The sequence below is a fragment of the Alosa alosa genome, chromosome 23, assembly GCF_017589495.1.
Source record: "Alosa alosa isolate M-15738 ecotype Scorff River chromosome 23, AALO_Geno_1.1, whole genome shotgun sequence".
NCBI lineage: Eukaryota > Metazoa > Chordata > Actinopteri > Clupeiformes > Clupeidae > Alosa > Alosa alosa.
Window position 1 is genome coordinate 20,677,505 of NC_063211.1, and position 9,978 is coordinate 20,687,482.

Here is a 9,978-nt window from a genome sequence, read left to right on the forward strand (position 1 = left end):
CACCCCAGTGATGTGGGTTTGATGAGGTGGGCACCCTTGAAGCCGTACTGAGATCAACACCCATCAGTCAAGTGGCAGGGGAGGGCAAAGTGAAGAATTTCATCCCCAATGACGTAATCCTGGTGGGATTACAAACTCATCAGAGAATTTTCTATTCACCACCCCACCTCCTCTCCACACACACACACACACACACACACACACACACACACACACACACACACACATGCACATAACACACACACGCACATAACACATATCCCTGCTCAAACGTTATCTCAGGAATCTTTTTATACTGGTGCTCAAAAAGATGTTTACATTGCACGGGGGGTGTGCTCCCGGACGAGGATGCTTTTCCCGACATAATCCCAGATCCCGACAGATCGGATCGGATGAGCATGTATACACATCAACACACACACTTTGACGAAGGATGCTCTACGGGAACAGTAGCTTCACACACGGACCTGAAATCCGTCAGCCGTCAGCCACCACCAGTGGCTCTCTCTCTCTTACACACACACTCACACTCATGCAGCCTGTCCACAGTGCAGATACCTTTCACTAGAAGTGAGAAGGTGAGTATCTTTCATCTGCATTTATTTGATCTTGGTGATGTGGATGTGCCACACTTTTTGTAAACTGTCTGCTTATTGTGTCTGGATAGATTTAATTGTTTAGTTTTGTAGGAATTAATAAGCAATAGATAACTAAGTAAGCATAGTTACAGGGAAAACATGGTGAACTAGTCAGTAACTAGTTAAACTTGAGCATATACATGTATGTACACTGTATATGCCATGCATATTCTCTCTCACTCTCTCTATCTCACACACACACACACATACACACACACAATCATTTGCGCAGAAACACACACACACACACACGCTCACACACACACACACGCACACAGAATCACCTTTTCTAATGCCTTTCACAGAAGTGAGATGAGTTTACATTTCACCTGGCTGGCATTTATTTTACCCTTGATGGAGTGGCCACACTACAGATTGGTGTGGTGCATGCTTCTTGCCTGAACTTCTTGTTTAATGAGTTTCGTTAAACATCAATACTAAGTCAGCATGCCACAATTAAGCATATACAACTACAAGAAAAACACAATGAAGAATCCATACATATTAGCTGAATTGTAAATTGTTCAGATTCCTAATATGAGAGTTCATGACTCAGTTACTAGACAGAGAAAGACTGAACTGCATTTAATCATTTGTCATTATAAAAGTAAAAAACATGGACGCCCTGTAGTTCCACTGTTTAGATTAGGCAAAAGATGCATCCCTTAAATCTTGCTGTGCCGAGATTAAAACATGAGATCTATGTCAGCAAATCCGCCTCAATCTGCTAGGAATCACAACTAGGTCACCTGGACCATAGTATAAGGATTGACAACAGGGCGGTTGTTTTCGAAGTGCAGCCCTTAATTCAATATTTTTCAATGTTCTGTCTGTGTGCTCCAAAGAGCTATTCCTCATACACTGACACTGTCCCGGGTGTTTGTGAGGTAAACAAACACCGGCCAATGGCTTGGACAGAACAATACACTATTCAAGACAGTCAACACCTTCACGAGAGTGAGAGCTAAAGGGAGGGGTGTGTTTTGATTAGCTGTTGATGTGGATGTAGGAAATGAGGACTGCACCTTTAAAATGATGACAGTGTACCTGAGAGCTATGCAGTGCTCTGCGGTGTAACCTGAACCCTCCGACTCCCTCAGGGGTGCCGACATCAGATCCTGGAGAGTCAAATTAATAGCGGTCAGACAGACTGCCCACCCAGTGATGGAGAGATGAATGGAAAGTGTGCTCTCAGCTGGCCACTGGTGACCAGACTGAGCTCTTAGCTGACCACTGGTGATCAGACTGAGGCTTTAGCCAACATTACCCTAATTTTGCACAGGGCCAGAAGACTATCAGTCTCTCTCTCTCTCTCTCTCTCTGTCTCAGTCCTCTTCGGACTTCACTATTTTCAGCTCCCTCCCTTTTTTTCTCTCCTTTCTCTCTACCACTCTCTGTTCTCCTTTCTTTCATTCCACCTCCTCATCAACCATGCTACACTCTCTCTCTCTCTGTCTCCTCTCTCTCTCTGTGTGTGTGTGTGTGTGTGTGTGTGTGTGTGTGTGTGTGTGTGTGTGTGTGTGTGTGTGTGTGTGTGTGTGTGTGTGTGTGTGTGTGTGTGTGTGTGTGTGTCATTCATCTACTGTATACCTCATGTAATATCCCACCAAGATTATGTCACAGCACATGTGGGAAAGCAGTGCTTCCGTAGCCGTTTGAGCAACTTCCTCTTCTTGCAACACTTCAAGCTTTTTGTCTTCAGTAAAAAAAAAAATCACTGTGGTACTACCTTTTTGCTGCATCCTTTTGCAACTGCATCAACTAATGTGAAAACAGCAGTTGTTGAACAGATTAAATCAGAATCAGATTACGGGTCCTTTGTCAGGGACTGACTGAAATGCCCCTTTTGTGACGTACACAACTAGTGCACTCTTAATATGGTGGATCGAACAGGAAAACACATACAGAAACAAGACAAAAGTTCTTTCTTTTCTCTTTCCATATAAAAAACACACAATGATCATTTATTTTCATAAAAATTCAGCACTGAATGACTTTAAACTGTGAGAGAGAAAGAAAGGAAACAAATTATGTTATTATTATGTAAGTGTATATTCAGTATTGCTTTGCTTCTGTGTTCTGTGCTCAATGTTAGATGACTCTCAACTGTGACAGCGAATTAACTGCAAAACTATGTCCCCTATTCACTTCTCCTATATTAACCTTTTCATGTTCTATCTGGACAGAAGAAGTAAATGATTGTTTGCTTTCCTAAACATTCTGACCCTGGACGCCAGCAAGCTACAAACTTCTCATCCTCAGGCTTTCCTCATTCGCTAGATAAGCATGAGGGGGAGCTATTTATCTGCTAAAAAGGGGCGTTTTATTCCCCAGCCTACTTACAGGGTTGTAAATGGGATGGTAAAGTACCACCTGAGCATATTTCTGTCACACCAAAGTTGCATACCTTCCATCAGAGAACAAGGTCAAATACTCCACTCATTCATTCTGTCATCTTTAACACTGGACGCAAGCAAGCCCTAAGACTCCTCTTTCTCAGACTCTCCTTTCTCTCTCTCTCTCTCTCTCTCTCTCTCTCTCTCTCTGTGTGGGAGTTTCAATTTGCAGGCCATTTCCTCCTCCTCCTCTCCACTTGGCCTCCGCGACAGCCTAGTGCTGTGAATTATTGATGTGCCCCAGTCTCTCTCTTTTCTCCTCACCTGTCAGCAGCTAGCCTGGCCACAATAGCGCCTCTCTGCAAGCCCCAAGGCCCTTCACCAGCGCTCCCCACCTGGTGCCGACGCCCCGCTGATAGACATTACCACCGGCTGAACTCAACACCACAGTCCGGCAGTACACCGCACACAGGTAAGGATGGGTCTTTTGTGCTTCTAGTGCTATCACTAGTACTATTAGGTGAGACATTTTAGATTGTTTGGATTACATTTAGATTGATTCACTTGGCAGACACTTTTATCCAATGTGACTTACAGCAGATGTGATGTGTTTTGCTCTGTGAAAATCTGCCTATATCCTATATGGATAGTATTTTGGGTTGCTGTGTTCTGTGTATCAGCAAAACTGGTCCCTGTGTTAATATGTTTTTTGTCATTCAACAATAGGGATCATCATCATTCAGCTTCCTGCTACTCCCAACTCCTCAACAAGTGTTAGCCTCTGAGAGCCAGTATGCGACTCCTGTGGGTTCTCCCACTGTTGGTGGAGGCCCATAACAAGTCATTTCTGCACCACTGCGCCATCGGCTGCGACTGCCAGGAAGAGCTCAAGCAGGCCAACTGCGCCAGGGGCATCCTCCGACACCTGCCTAGCCCGTTGCCCCCTCTCACTGAGCACCTGGACCTCTCCCAGAACCAGCTGAGCCACATCCCCTGGCGGGCCTTCCAGACCACGCGGCGCCTCAAGACGCTGCTCCTGAACGACAACAACATCAGCAGCGTGGCCGACGGCGCCTTCTCGCCGCTCGAGAGCCTGCTGAGGCTGGACCTGAGCCGCAACCGCATCACCGCGCTGAGCACCGGCTTCACGCTGGGCATGGGGTCCTTGCGCGAGCTGCTCCTGGCCGAGAACCGGCTGACCACCCTCTTCAGCCACAGCTTCCAGCACCTGGACGGCCTGCTGCGCCTCAACCTGAGCCACAACGCCATCGTCCTGGTGCAGGTGCGTGCATTCGGCTGCATGAGCACGCTGCGGCAGCTGGACCTTGGGGGCAACCGACTCCGGGCGCTCGGCAGCGGCGTCTTCACCATGCTCAAGTCCCTGGAGGTGCTGCGCCTCCAAGGCAACAACATCAGCCAAATCGACATCGGCGTGTTCACGCCCCTAACCAGTCTGGCATTACTTAACCTGGCCTGTAACCAGCTATGGCGCATCCACTACAAGACCTTCCTGAGCTTGCACACCTACAGCACGCACATCCTGCTGGAGGACAACCCCTGGCACTGCGACTGCGACCTTCAGAGAGTGTTCCGGAAGCTGGGCAGCGTCCGCCGGCTCTTGCTGGATGACTACTCCAACCTGAGTTGCGCTGAGCCCCCCGAGCTACACGGATACCGGCTGATGGAGGTCGACACCGAGCTCTGTATCGCTGAGACTGTCACGGTCCTCATCATCACTGTTACCGTGGTGATCACCGTGGTGGCGGCTATCGTCATGGCAGAGAGGAAGAGGAAGAGCCGGAAAAAGGAGAAACACTGGACGGATGGGGCTAGCGAGATGTCCTATGACTCTTAGACCAACATGGACCCTTTCAAACAGCAGCACTCCTGTCTGCCCAGTGATCCCAAACAACTAACATAAACACTGCCATAGCCTTCAGTTTGTACTCTGTACAAAGATTAAAGTAGCCTCCATGTTCTAAGACTCTGAACTACTGAGACCAAAATTGACAAAAATGTCTTCAATGTACCTTTTTTCCTGTATGCTTTTTGCATTATGGGAACTCTGCATAATGGGCAGAGACGGACAGAGTACACAGCTTCATTACTTGAGTAAAAGTACAGATACCCTTTGCTAAATTTTACTCAAGTACAAGTAAAAGTACAACAGTCAGATGTCTACTTAAGTAAAAGTACTGAAGTACTTGTTTTTAAAAGTACTTGAGTATCAAGAGTACAAGAGTACGTTTTCTAAATATTGCATTACTACTGCCACAGTGCTTACATTTATGTACAGAATGTAAGAAGAATGTAAAAGGAATTGAAAGTAAAATCAAGTAGTTTTCATCTTTTTACCATGTTGCCAGGGATGGGCAGTATTTCTAATTATAATAATAATAATAATACTATTATAATAATAATAATTATAATACTATTTATTTTGTAATTGAAACACTTGAAGCGAAAACTATCTTTCACTATATTGAAATAGTCTGGCGAGGTGGGGCCACAGGTTGGCACATTCCCGGGATGGACCTGCTGTCTTCATCCATTGTTTCATCTCTCATCTAAATCTGACCATGAAGTTGACTTTGGCGGAAAGCTGAAGGTGATTGCTGATAGGCTTTCCCAATCAGTGGCGCTTGCACAGTCCAATCACATTTGAGAGGGAAACAACAAATTGAGGGTTTCCGAGACTTTTCTTTTTTCCTTTTTTTAAAAGAAGAAGTAACGGGTACTCACGGCTATGGATAGAAATGTAGTGGAGTAAAGAGTACAATATTTGCCTCTCAAATGTACTTGAGTAAAGTCATGAGTACTCCCCAAAAATGATAGTCGAGTAAAGTACAGATCCCTCAAAATTGTACTCAAGTAAATGTACTCTGTTACTGTCCGGCTCTGATAATGGGTTAGGACTCTAACTTTCATCAAATGTTTTATATGGCATAATCATAATAGATCATTAATACATTTGCTTGATAGATGTATTTTCCATTCAACAAAATGGCCTAGCCTAGACACAACAGTCCTGTAATTGATGAGAATGTTTAAGAATTTATAAGAGTAGATAATAAAATGAAATTAGTTATCAGTCATCACAGACAGGAAGAAACTGCCGAATATAGGCCACTTACTGCTGTAGCCTTGAACTACAGCAGAACTGAAGTGTGTGCAATAGGGATGAATGTAACTAGTTGTTTATAAACTTATAAGTGTTATCTTACAATTTAGCCTAGCCTAGGCCTATATCTGACTTCATAAAGTGGTTTTATGCGACTAAATTAATTTCACAGTAAACTAGGTTATTGGAAAATATATCAAATTGTTCCTGAATAAAATAAGATAATTAAAATAATAAAATATTTTTTATTATTATTTATCTATTTTGCTTCATTTACATTTTTGCCGTGTTGTCAGTTTGTCTCTGTTCTGCAGACAATCTGTGAAGCTTGAATTGAAAGGGACGGAGACAGAGTGGCATACGTCAATAGCAAGAGACCAGAAAACGAAAACAAAGGCACTTAGTTATGACGTCGATTCCGCCAGCATTTCATTCGCTCTTGAAAGGTGAAGTGGTTTGATTGAAAATGAACTGAAGACAACAATGCAGCTTTTTGGACATTCACGTTAAGGACATTTGGTGAGTATACTCAAGCGGTAATTCTTATGGTTGCTGCATATCAGTACTCTCAACACACTCTGAAGCATCCATTTAGGTAACGAGCTTTAGCCCAGTTTGGCAGCTGTTAGCAAGTCACGCTAGCTCTCAATAATTGGCTTAACCGTAGCAACTGGTGACTTATACCCAGACATATGTAGCCAGCTAGCTAGATATTTTAAATCTCTGGAGCTATTTTTAACCCAGGTTGCGAAACTTACTCGTTAAATGCTTATGTGTGGTTGTGGCATGCCTTTATAGGCTCCTGTTTTCAAAGGAATATAGTGGATATGTGCGCGTGTAACTTCAAAATACATACAGTAGCAGAGGGCTAGACACCAGATCTGTCTCACTTACAAAGGTCAAATCATCATCCGTTTAGTGTGTCGTTAAACCAATGACAACGCAAGCTTAGTAAGTAACATGTGCCCTTGTGCAGTGATTAATGATATGTATCTAACCTCTGTTGACATTAATCAGTTAAGTTAAACACAAAGTTAGAAAACAGTTTTCAACAGCACTGCATACTGCAAGGCCTTAACTAAGCTAATCCGAAACGTTGTCACTGCTAATAGTAATGCCACATATATTTTATCCTACCAATACAATTTCTCGCTGATTCTGCTGCAACTTCAGGTTTCCGTTTTTATATCGCTACCTGTCTCCCTACCCCCGCCTGTTGAGTGATGTCCGAGTTGATGGTGGCTCTGGTACAGGCCTCAGAGAAGGCAGCCAACATCGCCCGGTCCTGCCGCCAGGATGAAACTCTTTTCAGTCTGCTCATAGAGGAGAAGAAGAGTGACAAGAACAAAAAGTTTTCAGCCGACTTCAAAACTCTCGCTGACGTGCTTGTCCAAGAAGTCATTAAACATGACATAGGAAAACGGGTAAAACTAGTTTCTCTGATTAGAAGATGTTACTAATGCTTTGAACATATGTTACTGATAAAATAAGTGAAATGTACCTCTTATATTTTCATATATGTTTTGCTCACATTGTTCTAACCTTACCTCATCTAAATGATCTACTATGTGTGAAGTTTCCAGGTCTTGAAAACAACATATTTGGTGAAGAAACAAATGAATTCATGAATGGACTGGGTAAATCCTTGCTCAACCTCCTCTCTTAATATATATCTTATATAAACACACACACACACAAACACATGTTTCCAGCCTGCACACTGAGTGTAGGCCATCCTGTCTTAACAGGCGAGCGGATCCAGGTGATGTTGTGCGAGCGAGACGCCGACACCGCCAGGCTCCTCAGTAAGGTTCTGGATGGGAACATGCAGGCGGCCGAAGCCCTGGCGTCCGCCGCCCACCAGGACGTTATCATTCCCGACCTGCAAACTGGCTCTGTCCACATCCCCATCCACAACCTGGGCGTGTGGGTAGATCCCATAGGTAACCACTGACACCATCATCCCAGACCCACGCACAGGCTACATCCACAACCTGGGTAGATCCTATAAGTAATCACTGACATCCGTCCTAGACCCACACACGGGCATAAGTAACTTCATCATCCCAGACCTATACACGGGCGCTGTCCATAACCTGGGCATGTTAGTAGATCCCATAGGTAACTACTGACATCATCATCATCATCCCAGACCCGCACACAGGTCATCAGAAGTAACTTTTTCAGGTCAGGTTCAATGTTAACTAGATGTACCTGTGTGTCATGTTGTGTTTGGGCCTGACCTGATGCTGCTCTGTCTTGCAGACTCCACACTCCAGTATATCAAAGGCATTAGCAATTCAGTCCCAGAAGGCAGTATCTACAGCCGAGGGCTACAGTGTGTGACCGTTCTCATTGGTGCTTACGACTTGCAGACCGGAGAGCCACTGATGGGGGTCATCAACCAGCCATTTGCAGAGATGGACGACAGCAAAAGGTGATTGTGATCAAGCTATAGACCTTTTCAACTGCATAAACAAGTTTTAATGTCAACATTTTGTAAAACATCACACTAAAGTTCATTTTCATTTCAAAGTATTTGCATTTGTTTTGACAGATTGAAAGGGTCTATATACCGCTGATTGCACAACTTACACTTGATTAAGTCACAGTTTTACATTTAGGAAATCAGCAAAAAACGGCACTGAGTACATATCATAGCTATGCATTCATCAGGAAATCTAAACATAAATATCGGGCACCGTAGATTTCCACCCTCATGACATCAAAAACAAACATTCATAATCAAGATCAATGAGCTCAGGGTAGCTACGATATTTATCAGGGGGAAAAAAAATTCACAAGAGCTGGAAGGCTGTTCTCATGCTGTTCTCATTCTGGTTCCTGCGTTGCTAAGGTGGCAGGGCCGATTCTTCTGGGGAATCTCTGCAGGCCCCCTGAGTGTGAACTCCCTCTCGTCCACGCCACTCACCAGGGGGGACTCCACGCATCCACTCCCAACCCCAAACCCTGTGGCGGACCCCAGCCTAGGGGTGCGGGGGTCCAAGCTGTCCACCGTGCTGAGCACGCGCGAGGTGAAGCGCGTCAAGGCCCTGTTCCAGGACTGCTGCGAGGGCGGCGTGTACTACGCGTCCGGCGCCGGCTACAAGGCGCTCTGCGTCATCTTGGGCCTGGTGGATGTGTACGTCTTCACCGAGGACTCCACCTACAAGTGGGACAGCTGCGGCCCTCACGCCCTGCTGCGCTCCATGGGCGGGGGCATGGCCGACCTGAAGGATTGCCTCCGGCATAGCCCAGCAGGGGGTGCCGAGGAGAGGCCCGAGCTGCAGTACAACACCCCCATCGCCGAGGCCTCGGGCACGGAGAAGTGGGCCAACCGAGACGGCCTGGTGGCCTACAGGTCAAAGGCCGACCTGGAAGCCGTTCTCCAGCTGCTCACCACTGTTGAGTTGTAGTGTAGCTTTCAGTGAGATGCAAAAGGGATATCAGTGCAATATGGAGGTTTTTATTTACCCATTGAGTTTATTTATTTATAATTCAGTGTTAAGGAAAAGGTGTTCCATATGCCATTTTATCTTTTTTGTTTGTTTTGTTTTTTAACACAACGTTATGTTGAGGTGTCATGCATTTATTATTAAGTTTTACTAAATGTATTGCAACAGGCTATGCACTGATAGCAGCCAATTTATTCATGTGTTATTTATTAGTGTAATGTTATTTGAACAGCTGGTTTCAAGAATCAACACTAGCAATACTGTATCCCATTTGAAATACTGTATTTGACTGCATTTTTGTTGTATTAAGCTACTTGGAAATGACTGGATGAAGGACTGGTGTGTTTGTGCTCCTCACTGCAAATGATGTTTACATGAAGCACAAACCAGATTAAACAGGGGTTGCACATTTTAATTGATTGGGTTGG

General features: G+C 44.8%; 2 protein-coding genes across 3 annotated transcripts; both read left to right on the forward strand.

Annotated features, from left to right (window-relative positions):
• Positions 1 to 403: 403 nt before the first annotated feature.
• On the forward strand, positions 404 to 5,146 carry LOC125288375 (carboxypeptidase N subunit 2). 2 transcript variants are annotated; one of them, XM_048234688.1, is made up of 3 exons: positions 404 to 578; positions 3,306 to 3,446; positions 3,701 to 5,146. In XM_048234688.1, exon 3 carries the CDS (start codon positions 3,768 to 3,770, stop codon positions 4,827 to 4,829), a length of 1,062 nt encoding a protein of 353 aa, XP_048090645.1. In that variant the 5' UTR covers positions 404 to 578; positions 3,306 to 3,446; positions 3,701 to 3,767; the 3' UTR covers positions 4,830 to 5,146. The 2 variants fall into 2 exon arrangements, with proteins under 2 accessions (XP_048090645.1, XP_048090646.1); XM_048234689.1 differs by having other exon boundaries at positions 3,309 to 3,446.
• A 1,356-nt stretch (positions 5,147 to 6,502) lies between these two features.
• Positions 6,503 to 9,965, forward strand: LOC125288378 (inositol polyphosphate 1-phosphatase-like). The gene is made up of 6 exons (XM_048234693.1): positions 6,503 to 6,614; positions 7,269 to 7,519; positions 7,672 to 7,732; positions 7,844 to 8,038; positions 8,361 to 8,532; positions 8,953 to 9,965. Exons 2-6 carry the CDS (start codon positions 7,319 to 7,321, stop codon positions 9,509 to 9,511), a joined length of 1,188 nt encoding a protein of 395 aa, XP_048090650.1. The 5' UTR covers positions 6,503 to 6,614; positions 7,269 to 7,318; the 3' UTR covers positions 9,512 to 9,965.
• The last annotated feature ends 13 nt before the right edge of the window (positions 9,966 to 9,978 follow it).

What these genes read in the sequence shown, in the direction of transcription:
- LOC125288375 (XM_048234688.1), top strand. Translation starts at nt 3,768, where the DNA reads ATGCGACTCCTGTGGGTTCTCCCACTGTTGGTGGAGGCCCATAACAAG.
- LOC125288378 (XM_048234693.1), top strand. Translation starts at nt 7,319, where the DNA reads ATGTCCGAGTTGATGGTGGCTCTGGTACAGGCCTCAGAGAAGGCAGCC. An exon ending in CGTGTGGGTAGATCCCATAG is followed by an intron (nt 8,039 to 8,360) that starts GTAACCACTGAC and finishes TCTGTCTTGCAG; the next exon opens with ACTCCACACTCCAGTATATC. An exon ending in GAGATGGACGACAGCAAAAG is followed by an intron (nt 8,533 to 8,952) that starts GTGATTGTGATC and finishes TGCGTTGCTAAG; the next exon opens with GTGGCAGGGCCGATTCTTCT.